The sequence below is a fragment of the Enhydra lutris genome, unplaced genomic scaffold, assembly GCF_002288905.1.
Source record: "Enhydra lutris kenyoni isolate GAN:26980312 unplaced genomic scaffold, ASM228890v2 scaffoldscaffold2, whole genome shotgun sequence".
NCBI lineage: Eukaryota > Metazoa > Chordata > Mammalia > Carnivora > Mustelidae > Enhydra > Enhydra lutris.
Genome location: NW_019154086.1, coordinates 39,148,920 through 39,175,790, shown reverse-complemented (window position 1 = coordinate 39,175,790; position 26,871 = coordinate 39,148,920). Strand labels below are relative to the sequence as shown.

Genomic DNA, 26,871 nt, shown 5'->3' with positions numbered 1-26,871 from the left:
GATCGAGTCCCACATCAGGCTTTTTGCTCAGCAGGGAGCCTGCTTCTTCCTCTTCCTGCCTTTCTGCCTACTTGTGATCTCTATGTTTCAAATAAATAAATAAAATCTTAAAAAAAAATAAACAGAATAAAAAATGTTTTTGTGATTCTGCATGTGGAGACAGGCCATACCTAAAATCTAGAATGGTAGGGCTCCTTGAATTTTCAATAACAGCACTTAGCCAAATCAGTGATATTATCCACCCTCCCAGTGACGTCTGGATCATATCAACATTTTATCCCTTATTCACCCAGTTACCAAAAAAGGCATTTTCAGTCTTCACATACAAACTCCAAATATATAAGCCAATAGATGTTTAATAACCATAAACACTCAGCTACCTTCTGAGACAACACCTTTCAGGTGAAGCCTAAAAAGGTCTCACCTCCCCCCACCACCAATCATTCTTCTCAAATGACTTGATGCAACAGTGATGAGAGTACAAATCTAGACCCACAAGCAAAAAAGGTGATTAAGACACACCAAGCAAGACTTCTCACTGTTCCAACAAGACTAAGCAGGTCCGAGGCGCCTGGGTGGCTCAGTGGGTTAAGCCTCTGCCTTCGGCTCAGGTCATGATCTCAGAGTCCTGGGATCGAGCCCCGCGTTGGGCTCTCTGCTCTCTAGGGGAGCCTGCTTCCTCCTCTCTCTCTGCCTGCCTCTCTGCCTGCTTGTGATCTCTCTGTCAAATAAATAAATAAAATCTTAAAAAAAAAAAAAAAAAAGACTAAGCAGGTCCACTCTGGTGACTGCAGATGAGGTGATGGCGCTGGGCCCCACGCTCACCAGGAAGACTGCGCCGAGGCCCTGCACCTGCTGAAACTGGCAGCCAGAGGCACTTGTTCTTTACAACTTTGATTTTTGCTTATTCACTTTTTAATTTTTCTGGTCCTAATGATGTCCTTCTGCACTGGCCAAGCTGCCTCAGGCTCCATACCCTTTCTAGTGTGACCCTGACTCTGAGGAAGCAGGCAAGGTAGTTTCCATTTTACAAACAAGGAAACTGGAGCGTGCTGAAATTATGCAAGCTCATTAAGTGGCCGGCTGTGATTCAAGCCAGAATGTCTGACTACAAAGCTCACGAGGACGAGGAAAAAAACAAGCTCACAAGGACTCCCCGGGACAGCTTCCTGCCTCCAACGATGACTGAGGATCTGCCCACCTGTCCGTCATGCTGGGCAGACACAGCCAGCAGACCCAGATTTCTGCTTTCGAAGCAGTGGAGGAAAACTGCACTCGGCAACTACAGAAACCACAGCCCGGGAGACCACATTCCACTGCAAAGTAAGTGTACTTAGCCAAAAGGGGGAAACAACCCAAATGCTCTTCAACTGAGGACCAGATAAATAAAACGTGGTATACACGTACAGTGAAGCACAGTTGCCTCCAAGAACCAACAGAGTACAGGGAGGTGCTATGACACGGATAAACAAACCTTGGAAACACTATGCCAAGTGAAAGGAACTGGTCACAAAAGACCACATGATATAGGATTCCATTTATATGAAAGAGCAAGGAGGCAAACCTCTAGAGATATAAAGTCGATCAGTGGGTGCTTCAGGCTGGGGAGGATAAAGGCATGCACGTGTGTGCCTGTGTGTTCACGGGGTGGGGGAGGATAGCTAATAGCTATCTAGCTAGTCAGAGATTCTCTCTGTGGTGATGAGACTACTCGAAAATTGACTGTGGGTTTTGACTGCACATACCTACAAATATACTAAAAATCACCGACTTGAGTATTTAAATGGATGAAATGTATGGTATAGAACTTGTATCTCAATAAAGCTGTTAAAGTGTCATGTTAAACAATCAAAAGAGCCCTTAGCTATTATCTCCTTCCAGTTCCTCTTTTCAAAGTAAGGAAACCTAGCAGAGAGCCCAATATTAGGGTCGAAATCAGTGCCCCAATGTGCTCTGCCTCCCAGTACCACTATTCCTTGCCCCCAGGTACTCGGTTCAGTACCAGGCCACAGAATTTGGGAGCTTCAATGTAGTGGAGCCTTTTCAAGCCTGGAACAATGAAGCTACAGCCAACAGCCTATCAGTAGCACTGGGTTCAGAAGAGGTCAAGACCATAGGAGCTGAGTCCTGAGACGGGCCTTCGGAATGGATTGCACTGGATGGAGGGCGGGAGAAGAGAGATGAGGGAACTCCCAGGAGGGGAGACAGGAGCTGCCAAGGAAGCCATCCAGTTTATACCAGGACTTTAGTTGAGGTTTGAGTAACATTACAGCCTCAACAGGAGGAGAATGGGGACATCGGCAGGAGATCAGCCCCGCCAGGACAGGACACCAGGGAAGGAGCATTCTGAAGTGACAGAATGAGAGCTGTCTTTACAGAAGACAAGCCTGGCTGCAGTGTGCCAGGGACTGGGGTCAGAGGGCCAGATCTGTCATCTGCAAATGAGCTATCAAGACACACACCAGGGTAGGGGCGATAGGGATGGAGAGGAAAGAAGAGAGACAAGCAGGGGATAAACGGCAAAACCCAACCATGTCTAGACTTGTGGAAGAGAAAGATGGACAGACAGCCAGGGCACGGACTCCGGGCTCAGGCTGCTTGGGCTTCAATCCTTACTAGCTGTGCCTGGTCAGGTTACGTAAATGCTCTGAGCCTCAGTTTCCTGGGTAAAGTGGGAATAAAAATAGTGTTTCTGGGGCGCCAGCGTGGCTCAGGCGGTTAAGCATCTGCCTTCGGCTCAAGTCACGATCATAGGGTCCTGGGATGGAGTCCCAAATCAGGCTCCCTGCTGAGCAGGGAGTCTGCTTCTCCCTCTGCCCCTCCCACTTGTGGGTATGTGCACACACATGTGTCTCTCTCAAAGAAATAAAATGTAAAAATAGTGTCTCTGTCAAACAGTTGTTGGGAGAATTCAATGTGGACAGGGCTTAGAACAATGCCTGGGACTCAGTAAGTGCTATGCAAATACATGCAAATGCACATTAAGCATTCTGCAACCCAGCTTCTGAAGATGGCAACAGCAACATGGAAAAACCTCATTATCTCCCACCAAGCGTCCTTTTCCCCTCACCTTTCCCCCATTTATTCATTCCTAGGTTCTAAGTTCTAGGAAGAACAAAACATGCCCCTTGTCCCAGAGGGTGGGCCTCCAGGGAGAAATAGGCCAGCAAACGGAACAATGACTATTCTCTGCCCAAATCCACGCATTCTAATCGGTTGAACAAATATGGCTTGGTGGGCAGCGGGAGCAGCAAGTGTCAGCGAGCATTCACCCTTCACCCTAGGCTGCCCTTTCCAAAACTGCCCGGGACCCGGGAACCACTGAGGCTCTTCCCTACCCTGCTTCCTGGTGGCTTCCCCTGCGGGGCCTGGCCCCGGTATCTCCTCACGATTTAATAAATCAAAGACTCTCTGGCCAAAGCTGAATTGACACTGCTGGCCAGGAAGCTCTGGGCAGAGCGTGAAGATGACAAGAGAGGGAGGCACCCACGCCTTTTCTGCACGGGAGGAAGAAACACACTGGGTGGTCCTGACTAAAGAGCCTTGGACCATCCAATCAGAACAGGGCTCCATTCTACCCTCAGCTGCAGGGGGTCGTGACCATCGTGTGGTGCCCCCAAAGCAGGACCCCACTCGCCCATACTCACAGGCCGGGGACGATCTAGTGCCCACACCGGAAAGACATTTAAACTAACATACAAATGCAGTCTATTTTTACTAACTGGGCTTGAGTCTCATATCCTTGGATAATTACTTTAGAAGTCTCCCTTCACAAATATTAAAAAGTTTCAAATGAAGTTTTATACTAGGTCTTTCTGATGAGGTTTAAATAACATTACAGTCCCACTATCAGAATGGGTAAATAACCTGTAGTATAGACATACGATGGGATAAATATTTAGATAGATCTTTAGCAGTGGAAAAGCATACTTTTAAGTAACAACAACAACAACAAAAAAGAATGTGAAAGTAACATGTAAAAAATATCTGAAGCAGGTTTGTACATGCACAGGTATGTATGTCTGAAGGACAGACTATGAACTGAGATGTGGGCCCACACTCTGGGGGGACAGGCAGGATCGGGAGTAGAGAATAAGAGAGACTGTCACTTTGGCTGAATTTCTCAAAACAAGAATGTGTTTAAGTATAACTTGGGTAATTTTTTAAAAGAAAAAAATAGGAAAAGAAAAGCAATAGACACTGTTGCATGTGAACACAGGCTCATCTATAAATAAAGTTAACCTGGTCTATAATTTTAAATTCTTCTTCCCTTTATTCTGGTCAGGAGGGGGCTCATTTTCCACTCTTCAGAGAGCTGAAAAGATGATAATATTAAATTCTGTGTGACCTTAAGGCACATGTAAAGAATAAAAGACCCCAAGCCAAATCTTAAAATATATTAATAATGGATTTATGGTTTACAATGTGATATTCCCAGAAGAATCATTTCTCCTGGGTTTATCTGGCTAGTCTTCCTTTCAAGTATGTTTGTGGATGATGGTGATAACACTAGTAATGAACTTGAGGCTGTGTTTAAATAAGTGCAACCAACTAGTTCCTCTGACATGTCTGTATTCACTATTGACACAGTTAATCTGCTTAATTACAGTTTTGTTAATATCTCAAATTCCCCTATTTACTTTGCATCCTGAAAAGTCCTTTGAAACCCAAACAGTCTACTACCTCTCCAGCTCTGTTTGGGAAGGTTACAATCTTACGATTATTTAAGGGGCATACTTCCAGCATTGAGTGGAATGTGAACATAACCTAGGAATAGATAAATATACTGAATTATTCTCAGCAACTTTTGCTCTCTTGGAATATTACTGTTCAGTTTGAGGAAGTGATTTCTTAGAATTTATAGTAAGACTGATAATTAAATACAGAGAACAAAGTATATCCCAAAGTGTAATATACTGTATGTGTACCCACTATGCTGGGCACCGTACCAGCACCTGCCACACAGTATGTGCTCAATAAATATTAACTGGCTTAGTGAACAGGAAAGAAGTACCAGATGACTTTAATAATGGAGAAATTAAAAAATCACTTCATTTCTTTCAGCAAATATTATCTGAACTCATATGTGTGCTAGGCATTGCCCCAGGTACAGGAGAGTACAGGCAAGGTGAGATTTGCTTTTCATCCTTAAGAGCTCACAGATTAAAGAATAAAAATAAAGCATGAGCACTTTCTGCTGGGGCAAAACATCAAGGGCTGTCTATTCCTTCCAACGCTCAGATTCGTATCAAATTTGTACTATTACGTCTAATCTACAAGCATCCATTTCTGCCTCTGACCACCCAGTAACATTCTGATTATTTTAACAGCATGCTCCATATCAGTACTGATCTCAACAAGTATCTCCTGGTACCAATATGTGCTAGGCATGGAGGACAATACAATACCAGGTCCATATTCTAAGAGCTGACTTGTTAGGGAAATGAAATAAATCCATTCACTCAACGACAAGCCTTACATGACATTTTAATGGACAAAAGAAAAGAGCAAGTGCCAAATTACCCAGCCAGATCCAATTAGTCTGGGGATCTAGAGTAGCAGGGGATCCTTTTCAGCTGGTTGGTCCAATAAGGTATTAGAGAGATGGGGTTGCTGAATGTTAACAGACCAAGTGAAAGAGGAAGACATTCTAGGCCGGTGAGAGAAATGACACATTACTCTTCATCAGCAAGTCCAAAAACAAGCCAATCTGTATGAACTATGCAGAGACCATGAGCACAAAATAGAAAACTGGAGAGAGAAAAACATTCATGGTCATAACGGGCCACCTTCAGGTCTGTTTATTAACATATTCCAAAAAACCACTGCTCAGTTATATCCACTTATGCCCTGACATGAAGGTGACCGCCTGGAAAAGGATGCAAGTCCCAAGTGGAGTGCAGTGTAATTCCCTGACATTTGTATTTTTAAAGAGTTCATATGAAGGGCAATGGCATTAACATAATACTGGCTCTGGACTTTGGATTTTTAACCAAATGTTAAAAATGAGTCGTTTCTCTTGTCTCTGTGTGCGTTCCCCTCACTCTCTTGGCTCATTTCTCTTTTCTCGTCCTTTATTTTTCTCTCTCCACCCTTTTCTGTGTAAGTTAAGGGAAAAAAAAAAAATGCCACAAGCCTGTATGTTTAAATTCAGCCCACATGACATTTCCTTCGAATTTAATTGCTTCCATACAATTTATATCCGCTAGTCACGCTAGACCCCAGAGTATTAAACATGCTCTTTCACAAAGAAGCTCTTGTCCTATAATAACCCCCATAATCAAAGTGCAGGAATTATGGGTAGGGCCCAGCCGGATGATGGGCGAAACAAACAGGTTTTTAAATTCACCCAGAGCAAGTTTTGGGCGGAAGCAAATCCAAGCCAGCCACTCCACCATCAGGCTTGAGAGCAGAAACACTGGAGCACTCACTAGCTCAAATAGAGGTCTGGCTATCTCTGCACATCCAGCAAGTCTAAATGAACTCAGCTAGTTTATCTTTGGGTCACCACACATGCCACTTAAAGACACGAGGTTACACTCTCTCTGCTTTCAAGTCAGCCCATCCAAAAAAGACCTGTCGGTGGTCTCCACGGGCCCCTCTTCAAAACATCTTTAAAATGAATAAATAGTTCTTCATTGTTATTCTGAAAAGACTAAATTACCTCTTCCATTTTACTATGAACTACTCCCTCAGTGTATCTGGCCATGTTCCATAGGAAAGAACATCTACAAACATCTATCTCAAGGTGTCTTATAAAACCCTTATCTTTCTGGACATTTATTCAACTTATCCCATTATCTTTCCCTTCTCTAAACAAACCACCTCCCCAAAAGTTCACCTTTGAAATCTTATACCTGTAGAGAGGCACTTAATATGACTCCTTAGATCTCCCTTATTCAGGTAGCCCAATGTGTTCAAACTGTGCCTATTTTCTTACAAAACCCCTTTAAGCAACATTTTTGGTCCTCCTTATATTGAGATAAGTGCCTCTCTAACAGGATCAGAAGTTTCTTTTAAAACATATATATGTGTATATATATATATATATATATATACACACACACACACACACACACACATATATATATATAAAAAAAACATATATATGTGTGTGTGACACACACACACACAGGGCGCCTGGGTGGCTCAGTGGGTTAAAGCCTCTGCCTTCGGCTCTGGTCATGATCTCAGGGTCCTGGGATCGAACCCCGCATCAGGCTCTCTGCTTAGCGGGGAGCCTGCTTCCCTTCCCCCCTCGCTGCCTGCCTCTCTGCCTGCTTGTGATCTCTGTCAAATAAATAAATTAAAATATATATATATATATATAAATTCCATGCAATCTCTCCTCATGTTCAAAATCCATTCACAGCAAGAGCAAACTATCTGAACTACTTATCAGATCCACACATTCCCATCTTAAAGGATTTATTCAGTGTTTCTGCAGCTTACCCCTCTGCTTATGTTTCCTCGATTTTCATAAACCAATGATTCTGTCTACGAATCAAGGTTAGAACCAATACAGTTTGGGTCAGATATGTTATTCTAGTCTTAGAAACTGACAGATGAAAACAGTTTGCTTACTTCCAATGAGCTACTTTTGACCTATTTATTATAAAAAAAAACATCAATTTCTACAGTATCACTATAACACAATGCCATCTGAGTTTTATTTATATTTTACATGCTGTACATGGTTATTATTTGCTGCAGTAAATAATGTCTAAATCTGGACACACTCAGACCCATAATCTCTTTATGTATCAAGTCACTAGGCAAGTCAAAGAGAAATCAGACTTTTAAAACATTCATGTAGAAGCTCATACTTCATTTTAGGAAGGAAACCTTGTATTTTAATGGTATGAGATATTATTTATTATGCAATGTCCTTTTATCTTGTTCCACAATGTAACTTTTTTGTTCTACACTTGGCCGACTTTACTCTCACTGTACAAAACAGACATTGTTTTAAAAACCCATTTGTAATTAAGTGTAAATAAGTATGATATTGCACTTCAGCTGAAGCAACCCCATAGCATTAGTTTACACCTCCGTGCTCACTTGGAAGTTTATAATACTTTTTCAACAGCTCTGGAAACTAGACTCCAAATAGATACATACCAGTCAACCAGGATGTTGTTTACCAGGGCTCACTCAGAAGGACCTCCAGAGAACTCTGGAAATGTAACTTGTTTCTACTGCTTTGCTTTAAGGGGAGTACGGACAGTGACTTTAACCAGCCACACCGAGCCCTCTGATCCACACATGGTCGTGAGCTGGACATTCCAATGCATGGGCAACTGGGAAATCTGCGTCCTGTAATGGTTTTCAACTCATTAACTAGGGCTGGCCAACTGTTAGGTTAAATGAAAAGCACTGTGGCAAAACCTGACTCAGGTTACCACGGCTAATAATTCAAAAAGGCCGTGCTGGTCCATCCCCTACACCGCTCACCTGACAAAGTTTCAGGCAAAAGTTTCAACAATTCTGGATCTAACTTTTAAAAGCATTTCTTTCATGTTGACACTCCAAACTGTCCATAAGTATTGACCCTACAATCTAATCTGCTCCTACTGTTAGATATCTGTTAATAATCACTGACTGCTCAATAGTTATTAACATGTAAGCAACAGACAAATACAGAGAACAATGGAGCCACTGTCTACTGTATGGGTTACAGCCCTCGGACCTTTGCTACTCTGCTTTCCAAAGCCCAAAGCATAGCCCTTGCTATCCCCTAACACTTGCAGAAATGCGACATCAATAAACTCAAATTTAATTTTTTCAGACCACAGACAACTAAAATTTTATTGAAAGCCTAAGTAGAGAAGCAACTGTATTTGTAAAACACACTTGGGGAGAGCTCTACCTTTAAGTAGCTCATCCTTTCTCTCTTCCTGCCTTTCCTTACTTCAAGTTTTTCTACAATACATATTTACGGTTGGATTTTATGTTAAAATGCACAAAAAGACAAATAAACATTGGATGGTATAACGGCTTTGGAGGAATTCACATTTGCCAGAAGTTCTATATGCACAGGCTAGTATTTCACACAGCACATAAAACAAAGACCCGTAAAAGTGGAAACAGTTGCACTGGAGAATGTGTCTTCAGAAAACATAAGTACTTTTATAAACAGTCCTGAAGTTTACTGCTTCTTTTATGATTCTTAATCCCAGCTACTAACAGTTACATGTTCAGACAAATCCCAAAGCAGTAAGAAGGCTACCAGGTACTCCCAAATCAGCAGAAGGCAACAGAATAGCCTTTTGGTTACAAAATGTATCCAAATCCAAACTCCACTTCAGACCAGCTGGATACAATCAAACATGTTTTATTTGCCTTCTATTGTGAAAGGGTAAAGGGGCCTCAGCATTTGCCCATGTTAATTTCGGAATCCCCTCTGCCAGGTTATCAGAATCCAGTTTAGCAAATGGAGAAACAAAGATAGGAAAGATAAAGGTTTACCTGAGACAACTGTTACATAATATTGTGAACCATAAATTTTTAACTGATACTCACCAAACATAATCTGTTATTTTAATGGCCACCATTAAGTATACTTATGACACGTCCCAGCAGTAACAGTCCTGTGTGCTACAAACTGTGCCAAAGGTTCTACCACAGTCAGAATCCAATACTGTAATTTTCCTTATGACAAGGGATTATCATATCAATTAGAGTAGTATTTTTCACCCAAGTCTTTTAACTTATCTCGGTCAGTTATAAAACACTGATTTCAAACCCTGTTTTAACAGGATGTTTGAATAAGCAAATGTGTGATATTTCCCTATGGCACTGGATCTGTACAGAGAGAATCATGCTCCTTAGTAGGGATGTGGTAGAATATACAGGAATCTGGGGGATGCCCCCTTATCTAACTGAGAGGCTTATTTTCTTCATATTTTTCGCTCTTCAAACACTAGATTGTAGAGTTAGTACCCCAAGCCCTAGCCTTTGCCCTAACCTGGGGAAAGTAAGTGGCCTCAGTGGAAAAACCTATTCACTGAAAATCTGTCAGTTCTGATCTTCCTAGAGCTCTAAGAAATAGGACCCAGAATTAACCATTTCTCTTTCTTGTAGACAATTTCTTTCCTGGATTTCTTGTCCTATTTTCTGCATTTCCTCCAACCTCTCTGGCTGTCTCTCCTTTACAGAGTCAGGACTTTTCTTCTCACTCTATCTGTAACCTCTCTCTCTGGGATCTCATCCACACCTGGATTAGGATAATTATGTATATAATAATAATTATTATTATTTTTTATATAAATTATAAAATTAACATGTCATATAATTAGAGATAATATCTCCCTTGGATATCTTAAATTCACCTCAATTCAATGTATTAGAAATTTTCTTTTTTTCTTAAGTCTTTTTTTTTATTTACAGATTTTTCTGGTAAGGATATACCATAGGAAAGCAATTTCACTGGCAGTGAGGTATGTATATACTCTACCAAAATACTCCTTATTTTAACTGTTTTTAACTTAATTTACATAGGAAGAAAATTATCACTGCATATCCTTGTTTCAACTACAGTATTAGCCATACTACATAAAATAAAATGAAATGGTGCTTGCATACAAAAACTGTTATTTGTAAAGGAATTTGATTGCAGGTTAAAAGAAATAATTTGTTTTTTGGAAAGAGTTTAAAAAACTCACAATTTATCATGACCGAGACATCTGCCCCATATTTTCCATTCCTCACAGCACATTTATTTCAGTAATTCCGTTATGTCAGTTCTTAGCATGAGCATAGTGTTACACGATTTTCGTACATATAATCACATCCAAAACAAGTTCTAAAATTTAATCTGTAAACTGTAAACTCTCATCATACATAGAAATATTTCAACTGTATATTAAGTTTTGCTAACTGATCAAATCTGGAATATAAATGAGAGAGCCTATTTTAAGCTGTGTAGTAAGCACTGTTTATTAATTACATTTCTACAATGTCAAATAAAGTAAGAGGCAAACCTATTCTGGAGGCATGCAAATTTAGGTAAAACATTGAAAGAAACAAATCTGTTAACAAAAGGATGTCTTGCAATAAAGAACATTAGATTTTTTAGAATCTATCACAATACAAAAATGTAAGGGGTAAATAGCATCTTCACTGACAAATTAGGAGGTAGCACAGATTCACCACTTTATTGTCTGAGAAACGCAACGGAGTAACAGTATTTCCTTACCACAAATAATTTCCAGGATCATGTACATATTTCTTTTAGAAATACTTGTTTAAACAAATCTCCCTCCACTTTTTAGTATTTAAAAAACCATTCCATGTGATTTTACTTCTTTTTTTAAAAGATTTTATTTATTTATTTATTTATTTATTTATTTATCAGAGAGAGAGCAAAAGCAGGGGGAGCAGCAGGCAGAGGGAGAAGCAGGCTCCCCACTGAGCAAGGAGCCCAATGTGGGGCACAATCCCGGACCCTGAGATCAGGACCCAAGCTGAAGGCAGATCGTTAACTGACTGAGCCACCCAGGCGTCCCTCCATGTGACTTTAAAAAAAAACACATGTAGATAGAATAGCACTCTGCACTATTTGACTGAACAGTCTCGAACTATGAAGTACATGATATTTAATGTCCTAAATTGAGTAAATTTAGTTTAGCGGTTCCTGGAATTCTCCAAAACACTAAATATATATACAAACAAAATATAGTATCTTATTTTTCAATGCAAGTCTTGTGCAGAATAAACAGAACCTTGATTCCAGTAACAGTGCAGAAAATTTAATTTTCCAGTAAGTCTGTCTTTAAATTACCCTCATGTAACAATTTATTAATGACTGCTTACAAATACTGGTCATTCACTGAGTTAACAGTTAACTGACAAAACGTAGTAAACCTTAAAAACACATCTTCTATCCTATATAAAATAGTCAACATGTTAGAAATTTTCTCACCCTCTTCTAAACTTCCTTCCTTCTTGTCACAATTAGAGACAACTGTACTGGTGCCATGGACAGCCAGCATCTTGCCAATCTTCCTTCTCACCTCTTTTCCTCACTCCCCATATTTAATCCATCACCAAAACCCGTCAAATTACTTCCATAATATCCTTTAGATGGTTTCATTTCTTCCCTTTGCTAAAACCACCAAAGCAATTTCCCAGCAATTAAGTCACTCTTATGAGTACCTTCCAGAGTGGGAGATCACTCAAGTCACTGATGTTGCAGCTAGAATGTCTATCCCCCCATTTCATTCCAGTATGGCCTGCAGCAGAAAGACTTTAAAAACCTCATCACTTTGGAGCACCAAGGACATCAACTTCCTGAACCACAAAGCTAAATCCCAGGCTCTGAGCAACAGTTACGTCAACAAACCTTTTCAGCCTGAGACCTCGCCATCAGGCATCACATCCAGTTCTCTGTAATTTCATCCACATCTATACTCAGTCCTTAGGTTGTGTGAGGGTCAGCAAGGAACAAAGACCACCTACGCTCTGCTTCCCACAATGCCAAAACCACCAACCGATGCCATTATAAATGAATCATGTAATGCATAATAAAATCCCTGGAAGATACACAAGCAATTGTGAATAGTGGTTCCTTGTGAGGATTAGAACTAGTGGGTGGAGTACTTTTACTTTATATCCTTCAGTTCTACTTAATTTTTTATTTTTTAAGAAGCCAACACAGGGCACCTGGGTGGCTCAGTCATTAAGTGTCTGCCTTTGGATCAGGTCATGATCCCAGGGACCTAGGATCAAGACCCGCATCAGGCTCCCTGCTCAGCAGGAAGCCTGCTTTCTCCCTCTCCCACTCCCCTTGCTTGTGTTCCCTGTAAAAGAAATAAATCAAATCTTAAAAAAAAAAAAAAAAAAAAAAAGCCAGCTTTCAGGGGCTCAGTCGGTTGAGCAGCCAATTCTGTTTCAGCAGGGAGTCTGCTTGTCCCTCTGCCCCTCCCCTTGCTCCTACTCTCTCTCACAAATAGATTTTTTTCTTTTAAAGAAGCCAGTTTTTTTTTTAAGAGTTTTTTTTATTTTTTTTTTTTATTTGACAGAGAGAGATCACAAGTAGACGGAGAGGCAGGCAGAGAGAGAGAGAGAGGGAAGCAGGCACCCTGCTGAGCAGAGAGCCCGATGCGGGACTCGATCCCAGGACCCTGAGTTCATGACCTGAGCCAAAGGCAGCGGCTTAATCCACTGAGCCACCCAGGTGCCCCAAGAAGCCAGTTTTAAAAAATAAATCTGGAAGTAAAATCAAGTCAATAAGAGTTATGTCTGTTCACTTTAATTACATTTATCATCTGCTTGCGTTTTCTACTTTTTGATGGGTTTTCAATGGCAACCTCAACCTCTGAACCCTAGGCCATGAACTGTTTTTCATGGACAAATTGAGAGAAAGACAAATATTCAATATGACAATGTTTGCAGAAAAGCCACCCCAAAGGAATATACATTTTTACTAAATAATCAAGCATGTGTCTCTTTGTCCAGTCCCCATGCTTTGCACTGAAAAGCTGTAGCTGACAGTGCTTATAGGTAGATTACTCACAAGACAGAAGAGGATTTGGGATTATCTACAGTGTTCGGAACTGAAGTGCGCCAAAGCGTATTTTTAAAACAATGAGCATAAGGGCCACAAAGACATAAAATGTATTATGTACAAAAAAATAGATGATAATCATCCTTTGTGCTATAGAACTTGTTTTTGTATTAAGATTCAATATTCAATCTCTTAGATTGATCATTTTGGTTAAGTTAACCAGAGGTATAATAAATTGGTTGGTTGATACATAAAAGGCAGTTGTAAGGATGGGTGGAAAAATGAAATGATGTGTAGATAAATGGATGGATGGATGGGATGAAAAGGAAGGGAAGGGAAGGAAAAGAAGAGAAGAGTTAAAAGAAACGTATCAGCGTCTCAAACTATCTGTGGAAAGAGATCAGTGTTTTTCTAGCTTCAATCTGTCAAGGCCAGTATGTGGTCCCATTGTAGGTGCCTTGTACATAGCCCGGGCCACACATGATTCATCACACAGATCTGCAACACCCAGATTACCGTGTTCCATGAGACGATCCCACTGATCCCGTCCTTACATGTCCCATCATTCTATATACAAGTCTCTAAACATTTTTACCTATGCATTTTGTCCGTCATGGATGAGTTACATACATCCGCACACTTGTCTCTGTTTAGAGACCACACTTTGAGTCTCACAGAGAGAATGGGTCAAGCACTTCACAATGGAAGGTCATTCATTCTGAACAGCAGGGCACCCATGTAACTGGCCAGCGTGCACTTGCCAGACCATGCATCCCCCTCATATGAGAAGGGTGGATATAATGATTAACAGTCGGAATAGCAGATGACAGATAAATCAGGTAACAGACAAGCTAGGTAAGTAATTAATTAGATAGGGCCACACTGCTGCTCTTCCTGTAGCGCATCTCTGGATAAAGTGTTAACAGTGGTTCTCTAAAACTAGGGATCCAAGGAAGATCAGAAGAACTTATTTTTTCCATTTCCATTCCTCCAGTAGTGTTTGGGCATGTATTATTTTTATAATTAAAAAGAGAGGGGGTGCCTGAGTGGCTTGCTCAGTTAAGGGTTTGCCTTCAGCTCAAGTCATGATCCCAGAATCCTGACTGCCCTGGGCTCAGGTCATGATCCTGGAATCCTGGGATCGAGTCCCACATCAGGCTCCCCCCTTGGTGGGGAGTCTACTTCTCCCTCTGACCCTCCCCCTCTCTCATCCTCCCTCTCTAATACATAAATAAAATCTTTAAATAAATAAATAAGTTATCTGAAAACATTAACCCATGATTCAGCATTGTGAGTTTGTGTGAAAAGTCTCTCAAGAGTCTTCACTAAGAGTTCAGGAAGGATGGCTTGAGAGGGAGGCCCCTAGCTGCTCAGCCAGGCATCCTCAGGGGGCACAGCCCAGGTGGGCTTTGGTGGCATAACTCTGCTTCTGGACTCTCCATTTTGCCTTTGCCAGCTGATCTGTCTCAGAGAAACGGAGAAAACATCCAAAACCACAAGAGAGGATTCTGGGAACAGCCGGACCACAAGCTATTCATTTATAAGCAGAAATGGCAGACTCAGTGGGGTAGCCTAATATCCTACTAACTTGGAAAGCAAAGACCACCCACTATTGTGGAATAGCACATGCTAAATCGAATCTATGACAGAGAGATCTATGGAGGGACAGATGGGTGAGTGAATTGTTATTAAAGGTTCTATCATTTCAAACTCTTTTAAATCGGTATCCTTAGTTCCTTAAATAACTAGGAAGACCTCAACATAGAGACAATGGCAGGGTCTTGTGCCACATTCAGATAAAGCCGGGACTGGATTATCTCAAAATGAGGAGATGAGAAAATTGACACTGACTAGCAGAAGGCCACTGTGCCCATTCTAGCTGAGGTTCTGGAGCCTCAGTGGCACGCACAGTCATCCACCAACCGTCACTTAACTTTCGACCCAAGGTAGGCCAGACTTTACTTGGCCTCAAAAACACATCCTGAGCACTTCTGTCTCTGAACTTTCTTCCTGCCCCCTCCTTCCTAGAAGGCCTCCTTGCTCACCTACCCACATTCCTCCCATTTTTCAAGACTCCGTGTATGTCAACCAGCTTTACAGAGACTTCTCTGAACACCCATATCCCCCTATCCATCTTCTCCGCTGCATCATAGTATGTGGAGCTGTGATTCTTTTTTTTTTCTTTAAAGTTTATCTATTTATTTATTTATTTATTTAGAGAGAGAGAAAGTGCACAAGCAGGGAGAGGCAGGCAGGCAGAGGGAGAAGCAAACTCCCCACCGAGCAAGAAGCCCGATGTGCGGCTCCATCTCAGGACCCTGGGATCATGACCTGAGCCGAAGGCAGAGGCTTAACCCACTGAGCCACCCAGGCACCCCTGGACCTATGATTCAAAGCTTGCAGTCCAAGAGGCACAGACACAATGGAACTCCATTCCTGAGCATGGCAGGTTCCAATGAGGAGTTCTAGTGCACGAGCTTCCAACGCAGAGGGCCACCAGAAAGTCTTAGAGGATTCCTTCCTTATCATGCACCCGCTTCTTTGCCAGGCACTATGCTGAATTTACATAATGTCAAGCAAGACAAGTACCAATCTTACCCTCAGGGAGGGGACAGTATAGTGAAAAAGAGAAATAATGCAACAGAAATCTGGCAGCAGTGCTATAGCTGGGGGGGCCACGGGAGACCAGCAGCAGGAGCATCTACGCTCCTGCAGGGGCTGTGAGTCAGGGAGAACCTCCTGCAGGGGATGGCATCGAAGCGGCTGCCTGAAACGAGCACAGGAGTTAGCCAGGCAAGAAGCAGGAAAATAATGTTCCAGGCACAGGTAACAGAATGTGCCAAGTTCTTGGGGCCAGCAGGAGGACAGCCAATGGGAGAACTAAGAGATGTTCAGGACGGCTGCAAGGTTCATACCCGTAACCATAACAGAAACGCTTGCCTTATTGTGACACTCCTCCCAGAGCTTCCAACACACGGTGAACAGCTTCTCTAGGCTCTATGGCCCCAGAGGGTCCGGACACAGCTATTTCGCCTGATTTCGTCTGTGTTCTCCTTGTCTCCCAGCTAGACCATCAGCTGCCTGAGGTCGGGGAAACCTGCTGCAGTCTCTCCCCTCACAGCTAGCAGTGCTAGCACACGAGACTAGTTCAGTGATTTCTCGCTGTCGATGCTGAAACAGCTATCGATCCTTACGGTGCTATGAAGGAAAAGGTCTCGGGAGATCGCACACATGTCCCCGCCACTGCCATCTCAACTGGGAACAGTCTCAGCAATAAACAAATTATTAGCAGTACTTACTGTGCCAGCCACAGCACTAAGTACTTTACGCAGATTTCCTGATTTCACTTCATCTAACTAGGACCAAGCAAATGAGTATTTCTTCCTTTAGTATTTATCCTCTGCTGCACCTGGATGGAACATCGGAAGTCCAGGAAGGAGGGCATGCAAATAAAGATGACGCTGAAGGAAATTCGTGTGACCTAAGGATCTGCCATAATCCTACTTCTTATCCTGAGGCGACTTGAATGGAGAATTCTGGGTTAAGAGTTTAGCCATTACTGTATCAGTTCATTCCTAAAGAAAATAACCCAAAACTAGAAAAACACAAGCAGTTCCCAAAGAGCCTCCATTTAGTAACGTAAGCTCCAGGCTCCGGTTACTGAGCTATGGCTGAGAGATTTCCCCACACCCTACCACACCTACCCAAATCTATGACTCTATCTTTTTTTTAAGATTTTATTTTTAAGTAATCTCTACACCTCATGTGGGGCTCAGACTCACAACCCTGAGATCAGGACTCACAAGCTCGACTGACTGAGCCAGCCAAGGGTCCCCCCTACAACTGCATCTTTACATCCTTCTTTGCCTTCTTTCTTCTACTGTTTTTGTAACTACCCCACCCTCCAATTTAAAAAGAAATATATGGGGTGCCTGGGCGGCTCATATGGTTGAATGCCTGCCTTCAGCTCAGGTTATGATCCCGGGGTCCTGGGATCAAGCCCTGCATGGGGCTCCCTGCTCGGTGGGGAGTCTGCCTCTCCCTCTCCCTTTACTGGTCCCCCTGCTTGTGCTCTCTTGCTCTGCCAAATAAATAAGATCTTAAAAAAAAAAAAAGAAAGAAAGAAAGAAAGAAACGAAACATATGTTTATTATAGGACATCTGGATATACAGAAAGGCAGAAAGTAAACAAGAAAAATCATCCAAAATTTCAGAAATGACCACTGAAAACATTCTGGTATCTATCCTTCTAGCACATACACACATACACCTTTGAAAGTAAAATCAGGACTACACTATTATCTATCACAAGGTATTGTAATTGTTGCTTTTCTTGTGATATATCCCACTTGTCTGACATATAGGACTTTTTATTTCCAAGCACTAATAATTAACTATTAAATCAAGAGATACAAATGAAAATATACTATGTATCCACAAAGCACACTGGAAAGAAAAAAAAAAATCTGTAACCTCACTCAAATATAAAAATCTCAACTATAAAAATAACAAAAGGCAGGAAAAGGTTTCCCAAAGTAAGATCTGCAAAGCATTCCTGAGAGGATGGCAACCACTGATAGTTGGAATAAAATGTTCAAATCACATGAGCTTGTGAAATACTGGCTTAAACAAAAATAAACTAGTTTTTCTGATAAGTGACTTTGGAGTCCTTAATGTATATTATGAATTTCCAAGAGTGGGATAGAGCATGCAACATATCCCAAAGTTCCTGGTCCAGAAACCCCATGTTCACAAAGCATCTGAATGGACTAGGGCCAAAGAATACAGTTGGAGAACACAGCTCTTCTGATTACTTCAATGCACTAAACATGCACAGCCCCCCTCAGTGAAAGGGCCACCCTCTCAGAATCTGCCTTTCATTAATAAGCTAATTACTTCAGTGCTCCGTCTTTCAAACCACCTTTCAAAAAGAAAACCATCCCCTAGACTGGTAGACTGGTTGATTCTTTTTTTTTTTTAAGATTTTATTTATTCATTTGAGAAAAAGAAAAAGCACATAAGCAGGGGAACAGCAGAGGGAGAAGCCGATTCCCCAATGAGCACGGAGCCCAATGCAATCCTTATCCCTGGATGCTGGGATCATGACCGGAGAGGAAGGCAGACGCTTAACTGACTGAGCCACGCAGACGCCCCTGGGATTGGTTGATTCTTTGACTTCTATCACCCTCTCCTGTGGTTAGATACACAACGGAAGAAGGAAGAGAAAGGAGAGAATGATGTATAAGGCTGTAATTCCTGTAAGTCCTAACTAGTCAACAAACAAAAACCAAGCCTCCATACTGCCTCAAACCTCTACAGCAATTTATTTCTCATCAACCTCTGCAATGATAAAGGCAATGAGAAGCAAGCCAGCTCTTTTTGTTCCCTAGAAACTACTTTACTAACATTATTTAAGTAACCTTCTTCTTCACAAGCACTCCTCAGTGTCCCTGATCCTGACATCCATGAGGTCACCCACCTTCCCTGTCCCATCTGTGCTCCCTATAAAATGATACACATTTATTAATGGTGAAGACCTTGATAAGAATAAAATGCAAATAGGCACTGTGGATATACCATCCATTTCTGGTTTATTTGTTTTTCTCATCAACTCTCTCTCTCCAGCACCAAGAGCTCCACATTTGACCACCCAGAGGGAGTTCAGAAGTAGACTCCAATGCTCTATCCACCACTCCAGAGTTATCTGGTCACCAAGGAGACCTAATTACAGGGCCTAATTATGGGCACATAATTGGCATGAGGCATCATGGTGCAGGGGCAGGAGTACAGGTTTTAGGATCACATTATTCTAATCCCATCCCTGCCACTCACCTGATACATGACCCTGGGCCACTTACTCAACTTCAGGGAGTCTCAGTTTCCTCAAGAATAGTATGAGATAGGGGAGCCTGGGTGGCTCAGTGGGTTAAGCCTCTGCCTTCAGCTCAGGTCATGATCTCAGGCTCCTGGGATCAAGCCCCACATCGGGCTCTCTGCTCAGCAGGGAGCCTGCTTCCCTCTCTCTCTGCCTGCCTCTCTGCCTACTTGTGATCTCTCTGTCAAATAAATAAATAAAAATCTAAAAAAAAAAAAAAAAGAATAGTATGAGATAATAGTGTGTACCTATTCAGAGGGTCACTGTGAGGGTTAAAAAAATATATATACACACACACACACACACACACACATATATATACATACATACATATACATAATATACACACACACATATATATACATACATACATATACATAATACACACACACACACACACATATATATACATACATACATATACATATATATATATATATATATATATATATATATATATATAATGTGAAAGCACCTAGGGTTATGGAAAAAAAAAAAGGTTCACACATACACGTGTCAGGAGTGTGCTCCACAGGTGGTTCTGGGGTTGTCTCTCTGGAAAGCACTGACTCAGCTCCCTGCCTTGTCTGGTCATCAGCAGATGTCACTTACCCCTGCCTCCTCTTCTCTTTCCACTTCTTGATCCCTCCCCCTCTCCCCTCCACCCTACACGTAAAATTGGCCCAACCAGTAGCTATGAGCCAGATTAAAAAAAAAAACAAAAAACAAAAAACAAAAAAAAAACAAAAAGTACACTGTCTTTAGAAGGGATGCCACATCCTCTGCCCAAGATGCTGAAGTTACAGGGCACCCACAGTGGACATTCCTATTCAGGTTTTTTAACAGGAAAATTGTCTTTATTTTACATTTAAAAAGCTGACTTTCCATTCCAGATCCAGGTTGTCATTCAGAGCCATAACTGTAACCAAGAGTCACAACCAGCTTTTATCCTACTGCCAAGGTTTCTGCATCTGATTTTGGCCAGGTAGAGAGCATATGTGTGTGGACAGAGACACAACCGGAGGCAAGAATGAACTTGTATTGAAAGTCGGCTATGAGCCAGACTCTTCAAATATGTTATCGCATCTAGTCTTTCAAAATATCCTGAAATCCTGAAATAGGTATTACTCTCATTAACAGGTATTTTACAGACAAGGAAACTGAGGCAGCTGGCAATATTTTTTTAAGGACAAAAGGCCCTTCATGAAATCAACTACATTATATTGCCATCCAAAGGTAAACAGGAAAAGAACAGTCAGTTCTTTTTTTAAGAAAATAAATTGAAAACAACTTTTAAAATAAATATTTTGAAATTAAAAAGTAGCTGAATATTTTACCTCCCACAAACAATTCTTATTAAGTTACTCAAGCATGGGCACCTGGATGGCTCAGCCAGTTAAGCATCTGCCTTCCACTCAGGTCATGATTCCAGGGTCCTGGAATCGAGTCCCATATAGGGCTTCCTGCTCAGTGAGGAGTCTGCTTCTCCCTCTCCCTCTGCCTCTCGCCCCCACTTGTTTTCTCTCTTAAATAAATTAATCTTTAAAAAAAAAAAAAGAAGTTACTCAAGCATGTACTCCAGCAAAATGAGGGCTAAACCAAAAAAGAGGAAGGCATGAGAAAAGGAAATACTACTTCCAGCCATGGAGAGGAGAAAAGAGAAATGCCAGGATGACAACTCTGTTGGACACCTAGAGAACAATCAGAATCCAGAATGGCACAAAAAGATAAAGGAGTCTGGGCATAAATGCTTAGGGAAATGAGACTTAATAGCACTGATGGAATTTAGAGCCTAAAAAATTTTGAGAAGCAAGTAATACATGAACAAATAAAAAGCAATTAGAAATACTTGAAAAAATGTTTCAGAGAGTCAAGATCCAATTATGAAGAAACTCAAAGGTGACACAAATTTAAACAAATGGTTTCGAGTCTCAGGGGTTCCTGGATGGCTCAGGCAGCTCAGGTCCTGATCTCAGGGTCTTGGGATGGAGACGCATCAGGCTCTGTGCTCAGTGCTGAGTTGGGTTGAGATCCTCTCTCCCTTCCTCTGCTTCACTCCCCACCCCCACCACTTACACACTTGCTCTCTCTCTATCACTAAAATAAAAAATAAAATCTTTAAAACAAACAAAGAAAGAGCTTGATGGAAAGAAAGAATCCATTCAACTTTGGTGCCAGATATATCCTTCTTTGACTGCCCAGGAGTCCTGACACCAGACGGAAGGTAACAAGTCTAAACTTTAATCTTAATATAAAAAGCAACTAATTATAGTTATAGAAATGTAATAACGTAAATGTTGTCTCTAGATTTTCAACTTTAATAATAATTTATGAATAAGTAGGTCAAGTTAAAAGCAAAACACAAAACTTGCTGGTTATGGGTTCCGGGCTTTGGACCATTAACGTGTCATTGACAAAGAGCAAGAATTCTAGGGACAGCCCCAAACCTCCTTGACTTACAAAAGGGGAGTTAAGAAATACTGTCAAAGTCAAGGAATAACAAAGGTGATCTAACAGACAAACTAAAAATAATATAAATACCAAAATTGGGGGAGATTAAAAAAGAAAAACCAGGTTCAAGGAGCTACACTCTCATTTTCAATTAGAAGTTAAAAGTTGATAAATCAAAAAATGGTGATAAAAGCATACTAGGGTTAAGGAAGTAACAATCAAAGAATTAAATACAGAAACAGTTAAAATAAAACCTAAAAGGCTCCCTCTGTGAGCCTTGAGGAGGTGAAGGAAACCATTGTTTTTCAACAAAAGTCCTTCTGTACTACTGGAATGGTTACTAAGTGCATAGATCACTTTGACAAAAATAATTTTCTATGACACTTTTCAGAAAAGTGAAAACACTAAAATTATTACTAAAAATTGGGAGGGGCAAGCAAATGTTATCACTGAAATTATATTTAAGAGTGGAGATAACAGGTGCCTGGATGGTTCAGTCCATTAAGCCTCTGCCTTTGGCTCAGATCATGATTACGGGGTCCTAGCATTGACTCCCGCATCAGGCTCCCTGTTCAGCAAGGAGTCTGCTTCTCCCTCTCCCTCTGCCCCTCTGCCTACTTCTGTTGTCTCTCTCTCTCTTTTTCAAATAAATAAATAAAATCTTCAAAAAAAAAAAAAAAAAGAAGAAGAAGAAGAAGAAGAAGAAAAAAGAAAAGAGTGAGGATAAAATATTTTTTCTTATACAATGTTACTCAAATAAAATTTTTCTGTAAGAATATAAAGTCCTACTGAAGCCCAACTGTGTTCTTCGTTACAATTCTGTTTTCTGGTTCATGTGTAATAAACATGTATCCCATTTGTAACCAGAATTTTTTTTTTAAACCTTTAATGTGATCAGTGGTCAAAGTCAGTGTGCCAGGTGGCTAGGAGCCCAAACACCTACATTTATAAAAGCCTTGACTGACAGAATCAACGATAGGATGCTACTGCTATTCCCACTTCGCAGATGCTAGAGCAAAATAGATTTTATGATTAACTGAGGGTCAGTTGCCACCACTTTTCAAGCTTCTATTTAATCCATCAAAATATGTTGCCTTTGGAGGCTGTGTAACAAAGTGTGACATACCACATTTAACTTACTCCAACTGTGGGGCGCCTGGTTGGGTCAGTGGGTTAAACCTCTGCCTTTGACTCAGGTCATGATCTCAGAGTCCTGGGATCAAGCCCCGCATCAGGCTCTCTGCTCCATGGGGAGCCTGCTTCCCCCTCTCTCTCTGCCTGGCTCTCTGCCTACTTGTGATCTCTCTCTATCTCTGTCAAATAAATAAATAAAATCTTAAAAAAAAAAAAAGTGGGTTAACTTACTCCAACTTTAAACAAAGCCCCCCAAAAAACTCCGAGAACTCCTGGCAGATTGCTTGTCTTGAACGACAATAGTCACAATGACTTTATTTCTTAAATTGCCTTAGCTCCTTGGCCAGAAAGTTTCCCAAGACTGCATAAGATCAAACTAGCCTACTACCTACATTTTTTCAGCTGTGGATTTCACTGGCTATCCAAAGTGAATGAAGATGTACTCAGCTTTGGACTGCAGAGTGGTTGTAATTGGGGGGATGGGACACATGAATCTGAGCAACTTTCTCTAAACCCAAAGCTAACTTCCATTTTTGCCCTAGTTTCAATCATTCAGTCATTATGCATAAAAGGTAATTTTTTTTGCTTTTGGGGGAGGGGTCCTTTTTCTCCTAGCTTTCCTCTGCTATTAGGCAAGCCTAGTTCTTATTTCATATTTTTTATAACCACAGGTATACTGATCATATATCATACATTTGTGTGTGTGTATATTCATAAGCGCTGTTTAAAAGTCATTTGGGACCAAAAAAAATCCCCCTAAATTACTGTAAATTACTGGACCATTTTCTATGTGCATTTATTACTAAGTCTATTTCTATAGCGGTCACAATAAATATTCAAAACCACATTTACCTAAGTAAACTTAATACAAGATTATTTTGGAGCTTTTATGTACCACAGAAACTAATGTCATCCTTCAGAAGAGCATCATCACTTTTAGAAAAATGTCATGTTATTACATTACATACTTGAATTCCACCAGCCATTTAGAAGCCGAAGTACTGAGTACATGTCCACACTAACACTCAAAGCCTGGGGGAAGGCTAGCTGTAAAATGACTATCAAGTCTCTTTCAAGACAAGTGCTTCTGAGCATCACACCAACCCCGGAAACAAAATAAAGAACTCCTCCTTGCACAAGATCTCAACAGCACTGGGATGGGGAAGGAATTACTGGTTACCAGTATGAGTCGAAGAGTTGGCTACAGCAAACCTCGTCCATTATACATATTGCTGTGAGATCCAACTGACAGCAGTCAAATATTAGTGATAAAGAAAGGCCTGACTGTATTTTTAAAAGAGCACCTAATGTCTCAGCAGAAGTTTTAAACTAAGGCCTCTGTATCAAAGCAATTTCAACTTTAAGATGGAGTCTAAGGCAGGTTCTAAGAAGAGGAGTTTCTCTCCATGGCAATGAACGGCCCCCCAGTGGAGGCAATCAAGTGGTCCAGCTGGCACAACCTCCACCAGGCCATCAACAGCCTGACACCCCTTGACCTCACTGGTTCCATTTCAAGTTCCAGCTTGGTTTCTCCTCTGGAACGTAATTATCTCAGGGTACCACAACTGAAACAATCTTTATGTCTGTGAATATATTTTCCTGTACAGTCTAATGTAAAAATTATCACATCAAGAAAAACCTAACAATGTGAAAGGGAAGCATCATTAACAAAACAGGTTCCTGATCCGTTGGTATTTTAGGTACTAAGTGCAACATAATAAAACTCCTGACCCAATTTCCACACAATTGATTTTCCAGCCCGCAACTACTTCAGCACAGAGTTGCTAATTACATCACTGTGCTGTGTGGTCATTACATCACTCAGCTGGGAGCAGCAAGGCCTGCCAGGCAATGTTCACTTTTCTAGCTTGCTTTTCCTAAGAATGGAGAGACTGCAGACCACCTACACTACCAAGAGTCCCTCTCCCTCCCATGCTCAAAAATGTTCTAGAATTTACCTCTATGTCATATCCCAATGGACCAAGCTCTGGGGCATCTGTCTTGGAGTGGACAGGTAAGGGGGTAAGAGTTTGTGCCCAGAAATCTGTATCACTATTCCAGATTCTGGACAAAGTCAGCTATGTGTTTTATGAGAATCACTCCAAAACTACTCCCCCCCCCCTTCCTACCTCTACGTGTTTCCAGGTCCCCAATCTCTTGGGACTTCCACGACCCTGAAAGAACCTCACCAGAGGCTCTTCTTATCCTTTACCATTCCAACACCCAGAGACGCACTGCCTACTTCCAGCTTCCCAGATCCTTGTAAAGAAACGTGGAAGGACACACACGCACGCGCGCGCGCGCGCATGCACGCATCCCAACAAGCATGCGCACCCTGGGCACCGGGACTGTGCCCCCCTGACTTCGGGCTGACTTACTTTAGGAAGTACCTCTGGCCAGTGGCCGTGAAGGTCATCTCCCAGCCCGGGGGCAGTGGCAGCTCGTCGGTCACATCGTAGGACTGCTGGCGGAGGTGCGCATGCTGCTGCGCTGGACTGCCCGCAGCACCCGCTCCGGTGCCCAGCTGCAGGGACGCGGGCGACGAGTGTGAGCGGACGTGCTGGGCGCCGCTGGCCAGCCGGGGCCCAGGGTGTCCGCCGGACGAGTCGGTGCTCGACTGGCGCGAGTGCGAGCCAGAATCAGGCTCCTTGAAAAACGACTCCGGCAGGATCTTCTTCCGCCACGAGCTGGGCTTGGGGTTCATGACCGAGTTGAAGAGGGCTTCGAGGTCCGTGTCTAGGTCCTGCGTGACGTGGATCACTTGCTGCCCGGGTGGCGGGAGCGGAGGGGGCACCGAGGCCGGATTCATCTTCTGCGAAGAGAAAGGAGGTCAGATCAGCCTTTTATTTAATAAAGTCGGAGGAGGGGGTCCGGGGACAGAGAGAAACAAAAGAAAAAGAGGAGAGTGATAGGTGTCCGCCTCAGGATCCCAGACACTCAGCGCTAAGGCCAGCCGGATGGGGGAGGGGTCCCTCCCGGCCTGGAGAATTATGCAACTTTCTCGGAGCAAGTTAAGTTGCCGGGAGGAGGACGAGAAGGAAGGGCGGGGGTGGGGAGGGGGGAGGAACTACACTCTGGAGGGTGCCGAACTGTTGGTGGCTAAGGACAGATCGCAACTTTCCCGGGCAGGGAGCCCCCCAAAGTCTCAACCCGAGCCAGCTCCACGGCATCGCGACTCCGGAAGCCCGAGAAGCCTAGGCGCCCAGGGGTGGAACGGGGTGAGCGGGCGCGCTCCAGCGGGCTCTACCTGGGCGCGCAGCGAAGCCGAGTCTGGCCGTGCGGCGGCCGCCGTCCCGCCCGAACTCGTCGTCCGGCCTCAGTCGCTCGGGTGCGACCCGAGCTTGCGGGCTTGTAGCCGGGGCCCGGCTGGCAAATCCCGACTTGGTGCCTGGCAGCCGAGGGGCTTCGGCTCTCACATCCCCCGAACTGGCCTCAGGCGTTCGCGCTCTGCGAGAAGGAGGCGGAGGACAAGCAGACAGTGCTGCCGCCGCGGCTCCCGAACTGTCCCATAAACAAAGTTTGGAGCGAACTCCCACTCCCAGAGAAGAGGCGGGCCCGAAAGTTGAGCTGTTGAATTATGCATGACCTTCTAGTCCTGAGCCTGCCTGCCCCCGCTCGTCCCTCCCCTTCCTCCTCCTCCTCGTCCTCCTCCTCCCCCACCCGGGCTCCAGAAAACCCTGGGCGTGATAAGTACTTCGCTGGGTGAGAGGTGCCCCCCATCCGCTCTTCCCGGCCGCGCAGACCTTTTCCGCGGAACCCTGGACCTGCATTCCTTCGAGTTTACCGCGGACTTAGGGCGGGATCAAAGGGAAAGTGGCTGCGCCTGTTGAACCAAGGGCTTGTAGACCGAAACTAGGGCTGGGGGCGGCGGAGGGCACAAGCGAGCGGCCCAGACCGAGGGAGG

General features: G+C 42.7%; 1 protein-coding gene across 3 annotated transcripts in view; it reads right to left on the bottom strand.

Annotated features, from left to right (window-relative positions):
- Positions 1–26,670, bottom strand: part of LOC111148215 (WW domain containing transcription regulator 1) — a 134,908-nt gene extending 108,238 nt beyond the window's left edge. The window contains exons 1-2 of one of the 3 annotated variants that reach the window (XM_022504697.1): positions 26,662–26,670; positions 25,346–25,779 (exon numbers count right to left, since the gene is read on the bottom strand). In XM_022504697.1, coding sequence (XP_022360405.1) covers positions 25,346–25,776 — 431 coding nt within the window. In that variant the 5' untranslated portion in view covers positions 25,777–25,779; positions 26,662–26,670. Of the gene's footprint in view, positions 1–25,345; positions 26,010–26,214; positions 26,537–26,661 lie in introns of those variants that run through there. The other 2 variants (XM_022504679.1, XM_022504688.1) reach the window with 2 other exon arrangements.
- Positions 26,671–26,871: the final 201 nt, after the last annotated feature.